The sequence below is a fragment of the Loxodonta africana genome, chromosome 18 (assembly GCF_030014295.1).
Source record: "Loxodonta africana isolate mLoxAfr1 chromosome 18, mLoxAfr1.hap2, whole genome shotgun sequence".
NCBI lineage: Eukaryota > Metazoa > Chordata > Mammalia > Proboscidea > Elephantidae > Loxodonta > Loxodonta africana.
Window position 1 is genome coordinate 20,287,472 of NC_087359.1, and position 16,558 is coordinate 20,304,029.

Here is a 16,558-nt window from a genome sequence, read left to right on the forward strand (position 1 = left end):
CTGGGTTCTGGCCAGGAGGCTGCGAGTACAAGTTGGAGAAGAAATTGGTGTTGGGCTGTGGGGAACGGGAGGCCTGAGTGCCTGGCTTAGCGTGGCCTCAGCTCCGCCTTCTCCAAGGACCTTGGGCTGTGAATTGAGGAGCACCTCTTCCAGGCTGGAAACCCTGGTGGCGTAGTGGTTAAGTGCCACGGCTGCTAACCAAGAGGTCAGCAGTTCAGATCTGCCAGGCACTCCTTGGAAACTCTATGGGGCAGTTCTACTCTGTCCTATAGGGTTGCTATGAGTCGGAATTGACTTGACAGCAGTGGGTATGGTCTTTTTTGGTTTTATTCAGGGCTAAGGAGCCCTGGTGGTGCAGTGGTTACATGCCTGGCTACTAAACAAAAAGTCAGTGGTTGAAATCCACCAGCTCTGTGGGATGAAAGACCGGGCAATCTGCCTCCATAAAGACTATAGCCTAGAAAACTGTGTACGGCAGTTCTGCTCTGTCCCATGGAGTCGCTATGAGTCACAGTTGACTCAGTGGCAGACAACAACACTCTTATAGCCATTATTCCCAATCTGCCCAAGAACCCTGCTTATTGGAGAGTTCTTGCCCATTTTATAGATGAAATGGAGGCTGAGTTTCTTGTAGTGTGTGCTGGGTCACAGTGGTGCACCTGGGGTTGCACCCAGCTCCCTCTGACTCATCCACTCCACGTCCCATCACTTCCAAGGACACTGGGTTTCTTTGGGCCTCCGTGTTTCCTCCTTAACAGTGAAGGCGTTAAACAGGGTGACCCCCAGTGTTCTCTGATCTTAAACTCTGGGCTGAGCCGGGAGAGGATGGGGACCATAGGGGAGGAAAAGGCAGTCCCCAGGGGTGGAACAGGGTCAGGCCTCTGGCTGCTCCCAGGCCTCTAAGAAAAAGCAGAGGTGACTACCCACCCCGAGTGGCATGCTCGGGAGTTTACACCTACTGCCCACCTTCTTGATGTTAGCGGTATCAATGGTAAGGGCATGGGGGGACCTTCATCCCCAGCTGCCTGAAAGGCCAGCGCCACGTCTAAGAGACCTAGCCATCTGCCTCCAGGGGTTACGAGCTTGGGAGAGCAGGGAGTGAGAGGGGCAGCTGGGACAGCACCCTAGGACTGTCCAGACTGGAGAGGCCATCCGAGGAATGGGCATGTGTCTTCTTGCCTGCACCCTAGATGGGCCAGCCCCTTCCACCTGCTGGGATTCAGTGTACGTGAGCATGAGTGAGCCACATGCCTTGCCCTCCTGGCCCCAGTCCCCCCAGCCCTGGGGATTTCCAGCTGCCTCTGGGCCTACGCAGGCTTAACCACCACTTTGTGTCCTTCTCTGTTCCCTGAGCAAAGTGTTCACTGTATCCCTGCAGGGAGGGGCTCTCCCCTGCCCCTACCCCGCCTGGCTAGCTCCTGGGTGCTGCTCAGGTTTGGGCTGGAGACGCACTGCACAGGGGACTTCACGTCCTTCCTGGGGGGCTGGTGGTGTTGCAGGGAAGTCAGCTCTCTCAGAGGAGGTCCAGGAGGTGTCTTCAAGTGAGCCTTGCATTGGAACATAGGAAATGCTGGAGGGGGCTCAGCTTCCAGGATTCTGCATACACCTGCTGTGGTAAATTAAGTTGCTTCAGCCACCTGTTGTGTTTCTGGGTGCTTCCTAGGGTGACCAATTTGTCCCAGTTTGCCCAGGACTTTCCTGATCTCAGCCCCACAGATCCCCATGTCCTGGGAAACCTCTCCATCCCAGGCGAAGTGGGATGGTTGGGCAACCGCGCTCCCATCACAGAAACATACTGTTTGGGGGGATTTCTGACTCCTTCAGGTATTTGCCAACAGGAGGTCTGGGAGGTTCCAGAAACCGCTGCCTCTCACCTCCTCCCCTACTCCTAGATGTCAAGTGATGTTCGATAGTCTTCCTTCCTGCCATTCTCTTTCCACCTCCTGTCTTCCTCGGTGTTTAAAATCAAACCGAATTAAAGTGCAGTAGGATATAAACTTTAAAAACAGCCCTAAGCCTGGACTGGGAGTAGCTGGCTCCCTGGGCCTGCCTTTCCCTGGCAAACACTGCTTCCTAAAGGAAAGGAAAAGAGAAGTAGAAGCCAAATCCACCTCCTCTGCAGAGGCGGCCCTCCGGGACAGACCCTTGGCTCACCTTCCCAGGACATGGCACAGCGCAGCATCTCTGCACCCCCCCAACCCCGCCGCAGGACACTGTGCCCTGACAGCCTCCCTCCCCGCCCTTCCTCTCTCCTACCGGCTCTCCCAGTGGATGGGCCTTTCCAGGCCCTTCTCCTGGGATGCCCTCCCTCGCCCCTCCTAGCCACGGGTGATGGGCAGAAGCTGTCCACAGGGGCCAGCCTGGGGCTTCCTTTCTGAAGGGGATCTCAGCCCCACTTCCCTCTTCTCCTTCCTGTTCATTTGTCCTGGTCCCGATGAATCATGGTGTCTTTGTGCTGCTGATGGGGAAGAGCAAACCCAGAGGACAGCAGCATCCCTGTCTTCTGAATGTTTGTCTCCCCGTTGCTTTTGAATACTGTTTTCAGTGCCCACAGTCTATTTTGGAAAGGCAGCCTCTCATTTGGGCTTTCCTGTCCCAAAGCTTAGTCAACTGAGGGGACAGCCCACCAAGCCCCGCTCTCCTGGGAGAAGCAGTGGAGGGAGATCAGCTAAATCGGGGCCTCGGAGGTGGGCACAGCAGGCTTTGGGGAAGGAGCTGGCAAGCCCTGGCTTCATCCATGCCACCAGCTCACTCTCTTTCGTCGTCTCCCACCCCTGCCAGCCACTCCTAGTCTCCCAGGGTGGCCTTAACAAAATGCAACAGTGAGTGGCCTTATAGAAAAGAAATTTTTTGTCTTGTATTTCTTGAGGCTAGAAGTTCAAATCAGGGTGTTGGCCATATCATTTCCCTCTGTGGCCTTTCTACTAGTTTCTGGTGTCTGCCAGCAATCCTTGGTGGGTTTTTTGTTTGTTTGTTTTTGGCTGTAGACAATCCTCACATGGCATCTGTCTATCCCCTGTGTCCATTCTGCTCTTTTTATAAGACAACACTCAAGAGGGATTAGGTTTAGGACCCACCCTAATCTGTTATGGCCTCAGTAGGATAACAAAGAAAACCCCTACTTCCAAACAGGGATATATTGGCAGGTACAGGGGTAGGGCTTCCATATTTCTTTCGTAGGGGGCACAGTTTAATGCATACCTTCCCCAGGGAGCCTGAGTTCCCATACGCCCTCTGCCCCCAGCCACCTCCAGGGCTCCCCGAATCAGGTGGAGCACACAGTAGGCAACAGTCTGCCGGGCTGCCTGATCCATACACAGGCGGCTGCCAGTATCCTTGGCGGCCAGCACCTGCTTTCCCCCACCATGCAGTTGGTTACTGGAGAGCAGGAAGGGGCTCCTTGAGATGGAGTGGGTGCTGCCACCTTCCTCATCCTCATCCCTTGAAGACGCCTAGGTCAGTGGTTCTCAGCACCTGGAAAGCAGGCTCCTGATGTCACTGACCCCAGCCATTCAGCTGGAGCTGGAGGGTGAAGCCAAGGCATTGGTGTTTGCTCAGAGCACCCTAGTGGCGGTAATGTGGAGCCGGCATGGGAGCTATTGGTTGCAATCCTGTTTCTGAGCTGCGGCAAGTGGTAGAGAAGAGTGTAGGACGTGGGGGGAACTGAGCCCTTCCTTGGGTCACCCTACCTGCTTGACACGTGACAGATGCACAGCACATGGCAGCGGAGGGCCTGTGATGGGCCAGTGCCTGGTTCACACGTAATGTGAGTGTGTGTGAGTGCGAATGTGTGTGTTTGTGAGTGTGAATATGTGTGTACGTGAGTACATGAGAGTGCATATGAGTGAGTTTGTGTGTATGTGTGCATATCTAAGGGTGTCTGTGTTTGTGAGTGCATGTGTGAGTGTGTTTGTGAGTGCATCTTTGAGTGTGTGTATGTATGTGAGTGTGAATGTGTGAGTATGTCTGGGTCTGTGTGTTGATGTGTCTATGTGAATGTGTATGTGTGTTTGTGAGTGTGTGTCTCTGAGTGTGTGAGTGTGTATGTGAGTGTGCCTGTGTGTTGTGTGAATGTGTATGTGTGTGTATGCGAGTGTGTGGGTGTTTCCGTGAGTGTGTATGTGTATGCACACACACACACAAACATGCAGAAGAGAGCCAGAGTTCCAGAGAAACATATCAGAAGGTGGAACGGCAGAGAAGCTGTGGCCCCAGCCCTTGCTGAGTGGCAAAGGAGCCCAGGGATACTTAGAGCGACTCAGTGGTGCCCAGCAAGGCTGAGCTGAGGAAGGGCGCGGCTGGAAGGACACAGAGGGTGTGGTGCCTGGTGGGCTGGGAGCACTGAGCAGAGCAGGCAGGGCAGAGGTAGCGAGGCTTGCCAGGGGTGGAAGAATGAGGTTTCTGTGCTGCTTATCGCGGACAGGATGTGGAGGAGGCTCCCACAGCCTGCTTGCAGTAGTCCGTGCTGCGTCACGGGGGCAGCGCTGGAAGAGGGGGCCCCACCTCTGACTTGCTGCGAGACCTCAGCCTGGCAGCCCCGTGGTTAGGCCTGGGTAGGTGGTGCACCCACCAGGTTGTGAATACCCCCAGGAAGGCAGGCGATGGGATGGAAAACAAGGCGGCCCTGACGTGTTCTCACCACAGGTCATGACAGACCCCCTTGACCTTCCGTGTTGGAAAGGAACCTTGGACTCGCAGCCTTTCAAAAGGTCAAGAAAGTGGGGGTGTATTCACCCCACCACTGTGGGACAGTGAGGAGAGACTGAAAAGTGGTGGAGGGAAAGGGCCCGGCTGTGAGGTCTCCCCAAGAAGGCAGGGCACAGGCTACTGAAATGCTGGTCAGGATTTGTCCTTCTGGTTCGTTTCCTCAACAGAAAAAAAAAAAAAACCATTGCCTTCTAGTGGATTCTGACTCACAGTGAACTGCCCCATAGGGTTTGCAAGGAGCAGCTGGTGGATTTGAACCGCCAGCCTTTTGGTTAGCAGCCTGAGCTCTTAACCACTGTACCACCAGGGTTCCTCCTCAACACAAGTAGATTTAAAATTGCCCTGCCCCTAAGAGTGGGAGCTCAGGATCTCCTTAGCTAAGGAACTGGTAGCAGAAGCCTATAGAACAAGCTGACAGGAGCATGCTTGTCAGGGTCTTATGACTTGGGCAGGGCTCGAGGATGTGTTCCAAAGCTGGGTTTGGATTCCTATCTCTGGGACCCAGGAGGCAAAAAGAAGTGAGGATCTTAGCTCTGATCCCAAACCCAGGTCCCACAGACAGGTGCTCACCACCCTCCCTGGCAGAGTGACAGAAGAGTTTGTCCTTGAGCCTTTTTAAGTGAGAAAGGGAACTCTTGGCCTTTCTACTCTGCCCTACATACTGGCTAAGGAGTCGTAGTTAGGGACCCAGAAAAGGAGGAAAGGCCAGGTGGCCCACCAGCACCTACCACCGCACACCACCACACATGCATACATGTGTCAGAAAGCAAAGGAACAGAATAACCGCTTTTTCCTAAGAATCTCTAGCCAGATCTCTCTTTGGCCCTGTCTGATTTCTCCAAGGAAGTCCCCAGGTGGTGCCAATGATCAAGTGCTCCTGTTAACTGGAAGGTTGGCAGTCCAAGTCCACCCAGAGGTGCCTCAGAAGAAAGCCCTGGGGATCTACTTCCAAAAAACCAGCCACAGAAAACCCTTCGGAGCACAGCTCTACTCCGACACACGGGGTCACCACGAGGCAGAGCTGGCTCGACAGCAGCTAGTTTAATTTCTCCAAATCTTCATTCTCCCCTGTTACGCTGGAATAGATTGGGGCTGCCTTGGAGAATGCGTAAACCACAGTTGCCTCCTTGCCAGGTGTACTCACCAATAAAGGCACTTCTGAAAGAAGAGTAAGACATCCGCCAGCTGCCTAGGGCAAGATCTTAAGAGTCACCGAGAGGCAAACATGTAACAGAATGAAACGTTGCCCGGTCCTGCACCACCGTCGTTGGTGTGTTTGGATCCATTGCTGTAGTAGCTGTGTTTTATAACGTCATACTGAACACTGAATTGACAAATATTGAACCTTGCTCTAAAGGAAATACAGGGTTAGGTTCCTGTGAGCCTCTGACTACATTTTCAAAAACCTGTCAGTATATAACCTTGTTTTATGTGCATTTCTATTTAAAGAGACCTTATTTGATACACTTAATATTTAATAAGGAAGACCGAAGAATTGATGTATTTGAATTACGGTGTTGGTGAAGTATATTGAATACCATATTTTTACAAATAACGTGCACCTTCTCTGTTTGTTTACCAACTCCTCTCTCCCCCTCCCCCGTGAGGTATTTTCATAAGCACTGCTATGAAATTTTTTTACATGTTGCTGTAAAAAAAAATAAACATAAACAGTTACAAAAATACCTCACAGAAGGAGGAAGTGGTTGGCAAAAAACCGTAGAAGGCATGCGTTATCTGTGTAAAAATATGGTATACCACGGACTGCCAGAAGAATGAACAAACCTGTCTCGGAAGAAGTATAGCCAGAAGGCTCTTAGAAGTGAGGATGGTGAGACTTCATCTCACATACTTTGGACATGTTATCAGGAGGAATCAGTACCTGGAGAAGGACATCATGCTTGGTAAAGTAGAGGGTCAGTAAAAAAGAGTAACACCCTCAACGAGATGGATTGACACAGTGGCAGCAACAGTGAGCTCAAACATAGCAAAGATTGTGAGGTTGGCACTGGATCGGGCAGTGTTTCATTCTTTTGTACATAGGGTTGCTATGTATGAGTCGGAACCGACTCAACGGCACCTGACAACATTTAATGTATATTGTTCATTCATTAACATTGAACTCACCGCCAACAGCCTTATAACTCACGCCTGCACGAAGCTTGTCTAACACACGTATTTTCTTCACAAGGCGCATCACAGTCTTCTTGTACTTAGGAACACTAGAAAGCAGTTTAGCACTATGCTTGGGACCATTATAAACGGCAAACTCATCCACAAAAAAACAGGAATGCAAAAAAGTATGGCACTAAGTAGATGGCGAAAAGGGCGCTTGTTTACAGAATGAGAGCTGAACCGAGGAGTACCGCGTTACCTTGCTCAGCCTCAGCTGGGAGTGTGCACATTGGTTGATTCAGTTTTTTGCTGCTCTCTGCATGTCCACATACAACTGCACAGGTGCCTCGAGTATTGATTTTGGGGTTATAAATAAATTTTAGGGAGCAGGCAAATTTGCAAATATGGAATCCATGAATAATGAAGATCGACCGTAATTTGCACACAGTTGTACCACTAAATGGCAGACCTTGGGTCGTCCCAACACTCAACCCCACGTTTTCTGCCATACCGTAGCACCCTAAGAATATGGCATGCCCAGGGATCCAGGGATTGGATGAAGAGTTGGAAGGTCCCTGTCACCTCCTGGCCACCAATATGTGTATCCTAACATTTTCTACTTCCTCCACGTACCACAGCCCTCCCCCTGGATCTTCAACACTGGGGGATGCTTGGGACCTCGTCTGTGTGGGTGTACGCTTCCTGACCACAGCCTTCATGTGCCCTCTTGGTCTTTCAGGAATTTAGCCATTGGAATCGGCATCCAGAATTTCCCAGAGGGCCTCGCTGTCAGCCTGCCCTTGCGAGGGGCTGGCTTCTCCACCTGGAGAGCCTTCTGGTAAGTGCTCAAGAGCATCGGTTATCAGAAGATGTCAAGTGTCGAGAGCAGGGGTGGGTTATCCATTTTCCACCAAGCAAGGTAAGCACGGTACTTACCTTGCTTACCAGATCACCTGTAGTGAACAATTTCACATTTTGTCACCACATCAAAGATTTCACTGCTAGGTACGGCTGGCATCTATCTCTTTCCCAACCCCACAGCACCTTCCTACAGAATCAAAGCCTCTTTTCAAATTCACAATCCCTTTCAGGGCAAATGACCCAATAAGCAAGGTAAGCACTGGCTTACTTGTGCTTAGTTAGTAGTCTGGTAGTGAAAAATTTCACCTGTGTTTACCTTGCTTATTGGGTCATCTGTCCCTGCTTCTCTGGCCTAGGAGCATGTCAGTAAAACACCAATAACTGAGGTGAATCTGCACCTTGATCTCCTGTCCTTCATCCTTTACATGTTGTTAGTTGCCATCAAGTCAGCTCCAACTCATGACAACCCATGACAGCAGAACGAAATCTTGCCTGGTCTTGCTCCATCTTCATGATCGTTGATACACTGTAGTCCATTGTTGCGGCCAGTGTGTATTTTGAGTGCCTTCTAACCTAGGAAGCTCATTTCCTAGCACCATACTGGGCAATAGTCTGTTGTGATCCATAGGGTTTTCATTGGCTAATTTTTGGAAGTAGATCTTCCTAATCTGTCTTAGTCTGGAAGCTCCACTGAAACCTGTCCACCATGGGTGACCCTGCTGGTACTTGAAATACTGATGGCATAGCTTCCAGCATGACAGCAACAAACAAGCCACCACAGTCCAACAAACTGACAGATGGGTGGTGGCACCCTTTACCTAAACCAACCTGAATGAAGTGTTTGCTACTTCAAAACCCCAGGACAGCCATGCTTTGCCCATTCAGTGTTAGGTTCTCTCCCTGTTGGGAAGGGAGATCCTAGGTAGACCTTCTTATGGCTAATTTACATCTCAAGGGCCTTAACTTAGGCTCCTATTGTCTGTCCCCAGAGTCATACCCTATGTTGTTGTTGTATGCTGTCGAGTCAATTCCAACTCATAGTGACCCTATATGACTGCATAGAACTGCCCCTTAGAGTTTCCGAGCCTGTGATCTTTGTGGGAACGAATGGTCAGGTCTTTTCTCCTGTGGAGCTGCAGGTGGATCTGAACCACCGACCTTTCTGTTAGCAGCTGAGTGCTTACCGTTGCATCACCAGAGCTCCTTCATATTCTTGTAGCTGTCATAATCCCCCTCACTCTGCAGACCAGAACTATGTCCCTGACATCTGGGGCAGTGATGACAACTGCACTCACACCTAGTGTTTTCCTTTTCCCCAGAGGCCTCTCTCCCTGTCCCTTAATTTCACCCTCTCAGCGTCATGATGGGGAAGCCATGGCCAGGGGTCAGACGACTGGCTCAGGTCACTGCTCCGACTCATCTGGCTCAATCGTGGTGACTCTGAGACTAGAAATCTAATCTTCTGCTCCTCACCTCCAGACTCTGAGCTTCAGAACCCTGCGTCGTGAACACAGTCACTACTGGGGAATGCGTAGTACGGGTATTTAAAACAACTGCTAGTAATAACAGAAAACGCTCTCGGCTTCGTAAGGCCTAGCGACTTAGGAGCTGTTGCACACACTTCACTTATTGCACATCTACCCGCTATGATTGCTTTCTCCACTTTTGGAGCCTAAAGAATAAAGGATTTGGTTTGGGCGAGGGCAAGGATTTTTGTAAAATATGACTTCCTCGAGCCCAAAAGCCGTGACTGGCATTTCACGTGGGAGAGTTACCGGGGAAGGGGAGGGGAGAGGCACCAGGGAAGGGGAGGGGAGAGGAGGGAATGAGAAATTTGTGGTCAGCGTCCAAACCCGGGACTTAAACATTTTATTTTTCTCACTCCAGCCCGGGCTTGAAGTTGAACCCATTTTTTTTCCTGGGGCAACAAAGCCAAGGCCAGGAATTGAACAAACCAAAGAGCTGCAAGGTTTGCTGGCCTGTACACAAAAGGCATGGGGAGCCAGGTAGCAATGGCTTCCTTAGAGGATTCTGCAGTGAAAACCATCTCTCCCCTATGGCACCCGTCTGTCCCTGGGCTAGGGAGAGGTAGGGAGAGTGTGGAATTTCCCCTCATTAATTTCCTGTCATCTGGGAGGCTGGGCAGAGAAGGCGTTTGTCACACTCATTTTACAGACAGGGCGATCGAAGCTCAGAGGCCATATATCTTGCCAAATGCCCAGTGCAAGGGAATGGGGAAAAAGTGTCCCAACTCATCATCTATTAGCATTCAGCTTGTTGTTGTTGTTAGCTGCCATCAAGTCCCCCCCAACTCATGGTGACGCCCACGCACAATGGAACGAAACATTGCCCGGTCCTGCCCCATCCCCATGATCCGTTACAGATTGGACTGTTGTGATCTGTAGGGTTTTCACTGGCTGGTATTTGGAAGTAAGTCCCCTGGCCTCTCTCCGTAGTCCGTCTTAGTCTGGAAGCTCCACCGAAACCTGTTTAGTATCGTAGCAACATGCAAGCCTCTACTGGGAGATGGCAATGGCTGCTTACAAGGTACATTGGCCGGCAGTCGAACCCAGGTCTCCCACATGGAAGGCGAGAATTCTCCCACTGAAGCACCACTGCCCTCTTGGTCAGCCTGTAGCTCCTGTGGGGCTCAGGAAGTGGGGTTCAGGTGTTAGCTGATCTGCTCTCCAAATTCTCAGTGCTTGTGGATGCTGCTGCTGTAACCAGGGCTCGTCTGATTTTAACCAGCCGAGACTCGCTCACGCTAGCTCAAATAAGGGGATGTGTTAAAAGGACAAATCTCACCTTAATCCAGGTGTAGGGGCACACCTTCAATATACACGTGGCCAGGTATGCCCTCCTCTTCAAGGCGCTGGGTGGGTGCAGCTCCTTTAAAGGCATATGGCTGCAGCTTGAACCTCCAAACAGGCCAGATCCATCTGTCCTTGGGAAAAGTCCATGCCACTCCTAATTCTTCCATTCAAAAGGCAATGCTGATCTCAGCCGATGAATGGAAAATAACGTGTGGTCTAGCCATGTGATGGAGTATTTTTTAGCAATACAAAGAAATGAAGTTCTGATACATTCCATAACAGGGATGAACCTCAAAACTCTTATGCTGATTGAAAGAAGCCAGCCACTAAGGGCCATGTATTGTGTGATCCCGTATCTATGAACTATCCAGAGTAGACAAATGCACAGAGACAGAAACTAGATTAGTAGTTGCCGGGGGCTGGGGGGAGGGAGGAATGGGGAGTGGCTGCTAATGGGTACAGGGTTCTCTTTTGGGGTGATGAGAATGTTCTGGAATTAGATAGTGGTGATGGTTGCATAACTATATTAAAAACCACTGAATTATACACTTTTAAGTGAGTATATTGTATGGCATGTGAGTTACATCTCATTAATGTTGTTATTTTTGAAAAATAGGAAACTTAAAACTCTAAAGGAAATGGGGGGAGGGCCACTGTAATTGTTTGCTAGGGAATTGGGGAAGGGGGGGTAAAGAAACAAAATATGAAGAATGCATGATGTGGAATAAAATGAGCCCATTTTCTCGAGCTGAGTCAGCAGCCTGGGCATGGTGAGTGTCTGCCTGGTCTCCCCAGCAAGCCATGTGTCTTTTCCTCTCAGGTACGGGCAGCTAAGCGGCATGGTGGAGCCTCTGGCCGGCGTCTTTGGTGCCTTTGCGGTGGTGTTTGCTGAGCCCATCCTGCCCTACGCTCTGGCCTTTGCTGCTGGCGCCATGGTCTACGTGGTCATGGACGACATCATCCCAGAAGCCCAGACCAGGTAGGAGAGCGACCCATCCCTCCTCTGTCCCAGCCCAGCCTCCAGGCCCGCCCTCTCTTCATTGTCTCCCCTTTCTTCGTTCCCACCCCTGCCCAAGATCAAATCTGCCCCCTCCTCAACCGCACTCCCCCAAATTAGAGAAAGGACAAGAGACAAAGCGGTAGTAAGCAGTGGTCCCTGCCCGCTCTCGATGGCATACTTACAGGTTGCCGTGGAGTCGATTCTGACTCCTGGCGACCCCATATGTATCAACTGTGCTCCATAAAGTTTTCAGTAGCTGATTTTTCGGAAATAGATGCCAGGCCTTTCTTCTGAGGTGCCTCTGGGTGGACTCGAATCTCCAACTTTTCAGTTAGCAGCCAAGCACGCTGTTTGCAGCACTCAAGGGCTCCCCAGTGACTATCATTTTTGTATATTGTCTTTTTTTTTTAGAATTTTCTGGGGCAGAAATGACAGGAGAAGTGTGCTTTAAAGGGTTAGCCAGAGCTATTCATGTGTGCTCTCTTTGTCCAGCCGGACTCCAGGTTTTGGGGGAGAGAAGGTTTCTTTGTTTTGGTCTGGTTTTTTACAATAGAATGATTTGGGGCCTGGTTTGCAAGGTCTGATTGAACGGTATCTTCAAGAAATAAATACCACTCTTCATTATGCAAGTATGGACTGCAGAGCCATGCCAGGTGACTTTGGGCAAGTTACTTACTTCTCTATGCCTCAGTTTCCCCACTAGTAAAGTGAGGATAAGGACCCCTAGTGGTGCACATGGTTACGCACTCAGCTACTAACCGAAAGGTCAGTGGTTCAAATTCACCCAGTGGCTCTGCAGAAGAAGGAAGTGGTAATCCACCCCTGTAAAGAGTACAGCCTAGGAGACCCTGCGGGGCAGTTCTGCTCTGTCATTTTTGTCTTTGAGAGCGAGAATCGACTCGAGAGCACCTACCGACAGTCATGAAAGCGGAGATAACAATCGTACTGACCTCATGTGGTTGTTCGGATTACACGAGTTAATCAGTCTGTGTGGCATGTGGTCCATCCGAACCCACTGCCACTGAGTTGATGCCGACTCATAGCAACCCCATGAGTAGAACTACCCCCTAGGGTTTCCAAGGCTATAATCTTTATGAAAGCAGGTTGCCATATCTTTTTTCCACTGAGTAGCTGGTGGATTCGAACCATCAACCTTTTGATTAGCAGCCAAGTGCTTTAACCACTGCACCACTGGGGCTCCACTAGCATATAATATGCCCCAATAAATGTGAGTTGTCACTGTTGTTATCCTTATTAATAGCAGAAACCCTGGTGGTATAGTGGTTAGGTGCTAAGGCTGCTAACCAAAAGGTTGACAGTTCGTATCCACCAGGTGTTCCTTGGAAACTCTATGGGACAGTTCTACTCTGTCCTTTAGGGTTGCTATGAGTTGGAATCAACTTGACAGCAATGGGTTTGGTTTTTTGGTTATTTTCCGTTGGAATCAGATGCTGTAAAGGATGCTCTGAGGTCTAGATGTGGTCTCAGAACACGTTAAGCTCTTCACTTTTCTTCCTTTCCTTCCCTTGTAGTGGTAATGGAAAACTGGCCTCCTGGGCCTCCATCCTGGGATTTGTGGTGATGATGTCCTTGGACGTTGGCCTGGGCTAATGCTGAGATACTTCAAAACCCCGGAAAGGCAGTGCTTGGAAGAGCAGTGATTGGCTTCCTTGGAACCAAGAGCCTCTTTCTTCACATTAAAACATTCTTCTTTCTTTCCTCTTCATCTCATTATCTTGATTGACTCTGATTGTAATATGACTCTTTTTCACTTTTCTTTTGAGGGAGATTTTGGTTTTATTTGGGATTTCAAGGTGTCATGGAATGATAGATTTTTCTTTTGGCCACTGTATGGACTCTTCTTCAGTGGGATTATCAAGGACATACAGATCAGGGAAATCTCTGCTTTCGAACCTTCAGTCTCCCTCGTTAGACTCTACAGCAACTCTTTGAAGGCTACCAGCAGAAGCAAGCTACCAAGAGACGTCTCCTATGCTCCTTCTGCCCAGTGACTCAGAGCAGAATGGCCAGGACGTCTCTTGTCTGTCCCACCTGATCCTTCACTTCTTGTCCTCTGATTATTTAGACCAGAACTGGAAGATCATGGACATAGCAAAATACTTTCCAAGGTTCAGCCAGCCCAGGAAGCAATATACTTTCCTTTACTTCCCCAGAGGGACACAGACAAAGAGGGTGAACTTGGCTAGCCTGTCTCTCTCTCTCTCTTTTAAGGGAAAGATTGATATTATTGAAGTTAATGGAATTAGGACAATGAAAACACACAGTAAGCCCTGTGAAAAAAAGATGGAGCGTAGCTTAGATGACTGACCTCAGCTCTCTTTGGGTGGGAAAGTGGATTCCAAGAGCAACGTGATTCATTATGGTTTCTGAGTCCTCTAGGTATTTAATTTAATAAGTTTATAGCCTTAATTTCTACAAGAGGTTTGGGAACTCCAGTAAACTGTTCTCACTCAAATCCTTCATTCTACTTCTGGAGGAAGCCACTGTAATGAAGGGCATTTGGAATCTGCCATGGGCCGTTCTCTGTTGACCGTTTGGTAACTTGTAACCTGACCCAGAACTCAGAAGCTGCAATAGGCTCTGCAGGAGTTTGGCCAGAGAGCATAGGATGGGAAAGGAGGAAAGGTTAGGAAAAGAAGTGATATTTTTACATTTTCCTTTTAAAGTAAATTGTAGCCACGCTATCATTCTGAAATGACCCTAAAGAATGGCTTGAACTAGACTGGAAGCCAACCTGCTCTTTCAGACACATAGCTTCCATCTGTTTCAAACACAGCTAAGGTCTGCTGTCCTCATGGGTCAAAGGAGATACAGGATCTTGAGTGGACTCCACTGAGAGGCAGGTAGCCAAGAGCCAGGTATCCAGTCATTGTTTTTCAATGCCTACCCTCTGCGTTTACATGCTCAGTTGCTTCCAAGGGTGAATCTCCTGCTGTGTACATGTTCTAAGACTCCAAGGGCCAACTTTGTGCCTGGGTCTGTGTATGTTTTTCCGAAGCACTGATGATCAAAATTGAAGATGCACTCAGAGATTTGATGGGTTGAGATTAACTAGTTTGGTGGGTGGTATGTGTGCGTGTATGTTTTATTTTTATGTCTTTGTATGTAGTTCTACCTAATGCAGATTGTTGTTTTTGATGAACAAGACCTCATAACTGTGATTAATATCAATAAAGGGGATATTGTTGTGAATGACCTGGCTGTATTGAGTTCTTTTCAAAGTCACTTCTTTGCAGGGATGATAATACAAGAGTTAACTAAACTTAGTACTAACATCACCCCTACCCAGCATCAGTGGCAGCAAAGGAAAGAGCTTGGTTGCAAACAACGGCATCCAACTCCAGCTTATTTAAAGACGAAAGGGATTCAATGGAAGCTGTAAGGGAGCTCATAGGATCTACGGGAGAACTGGGCTGGAAAATGGGTGGGATCCAAGGAAATTAGAGCCCTGGATCCATGAGTAGATCACACCTCAAGAAGAGCTTAGTTTAGGTGCCATGGCCCCCACTGCTGGTCACTATACACCAATGCCCCCACTGAAACTGCCCCTCGGTACTACCACCGTGGCAGTGACCTCTACACTGACCTTGAGTGTTTGTACACTGACCACATTCAGAGTCACGGGCAGTAACGTCTGGCTGACAGAGCTTAGATCCTGTGCTCGTGAACTAGCTTGTCTTCCCCTTACCAAGACTCACACAATAGTGGAAGTTTTCCAAATGTGGGAAGGAGTTCAGAGTCTGAAGATCCAAAAGAAGAAAAATAAAATGTTTATTACAGTCTCACTCTTTTGCTATTCAACATCTGTGTACATTCCACTTCCCCTGGTTACCATTAAAAAAAAAAAAAGTTTCTGCTTAGATAAAGGAGCTATCCCTTATACACTCAAAACTTAACTCATCCCCTTTACAAAGGGAGCTACCCCCAATGCTTTGTCAATCCCTGCATCCAGGGTCTCTGAGTAAGGTCCACTCCCCCTCCAATTGAGTCATAATTCCATCTCATTGTTATACGACCTATGGGGCTAAAGTGTAAAGTTAACCGTAATCACCCACTGTATACACAATAGAATGAGTACAGGGAGTGGAAAGAAAAGGCAACTGGTTAAAATGTGAAATATCTACATGGTATTCATTCCCTGGGATGGCTCGAACAGATTACCAAAAATGCGGTGGTTTAAAACAACAACAATTTATTCCATCACAGTTCCTGGAGGTTCCAAGTCTTCAAATTCTCCAGTACATCCCCATTCCAATTTTCTGGGCCCTCCCCTTTCCTGGTCAATGTTCCAGTTTTGTTTGGAAAAGCTATGATGTTACAACAGAAATTCAGCCAGTCCTCGGGATCAAAATTTGCATTTAGCTTTCTCTCTTCACCGCCTTATGGATGTAAGAGGTAAGAGGATTTTAAAGAATTGTCATAGACTGTCTAAATTTTCAACCTGTTCCTGGGACTACTAAGGTTTTGAGCTTGCCAGTGTCTTTTTTTTAGGTTGCTCAGCTGTTTAACATGGCCACCTCTCAGTCTCATATACTTGACCCTGTCCGATGGCAGGAACAACTCACCCCTTCAAAGCTTTGCCTTTAATACTCACTCCATTCCAGGTGACTGTAAGTGCTAATTTAATCATCTGCTTCCCCACAGCCTGCTTGTAAGAAGCCTGATGCACATCTCCATATATTAACTTGATTTTCTCTGTAACCTCAGTTAAGCCAGATACCACTTCCAGATTCTTAAATTTTCTGCAGAATTTGTTAGCTACTACCAGTAGTTAAGAGCTCGGCTGCTAACCAAAGGGTCGGCAGTTCAAATCCACCAGGTGCTCTTTGGAAACTCTATGGGGGCAGTTCTACTCTGTCCTACAGGGTTGCTATGAGTCGGAATCGACTCGATGGCAGTGGGTTTCTTTTCTGGTTTTGTACCAGCTTCATGAACCAATTCTATATCAGTCAGGGCTCTTGGGTGCAGACACCGTAAACCGGTGCTGGCTAACTGAAAGAGAATGAAATTTATTGGAAGGATATTAGAAATCTCACAAAAC

At 48.8% G+C, this 16,558-nt stretch overlaps 1 protein-coding gene across 3 annotated transcripts in view; it reads left to right on the forward strand.

Moving 5' to 3' along the window:
* The window catches only part of SLC39A11 (solute carrier family 39 member 11), a 450,990-nt gene extending 435,912 nt beyond the window's left edge, over positions 1–15,078 (forward strand). Inside the window, exons 8-10 of one of the 3 annotated variants that reach the window (XM_023556945.2) lie at positions 7,562–7,660; positions 11,317–11,475; positions 13,029–15,077. In XM_023556945.2, coding sequence (XP_023412713.1) covers positions 7,562–7,660; positions 11,317–11,475; positions 13,029–13,107 — 337 coding nt within the window. In that variant the 3' untranslated portion in view covers positions 13,108–15,077. Of the gene's footprint in view, positions 1–7,561; positions 7,661–11,316; positions 11,476–13,028 lie in introns of all 3 variants that reach the window. The other 2 variants (XM_003417282.4, XM_064270820.1) reach the window with 2 other exon arrangements.
* The last annotated feature ends 1,480 nt before the right edge of the window (positions 15,079–16,558 follow it).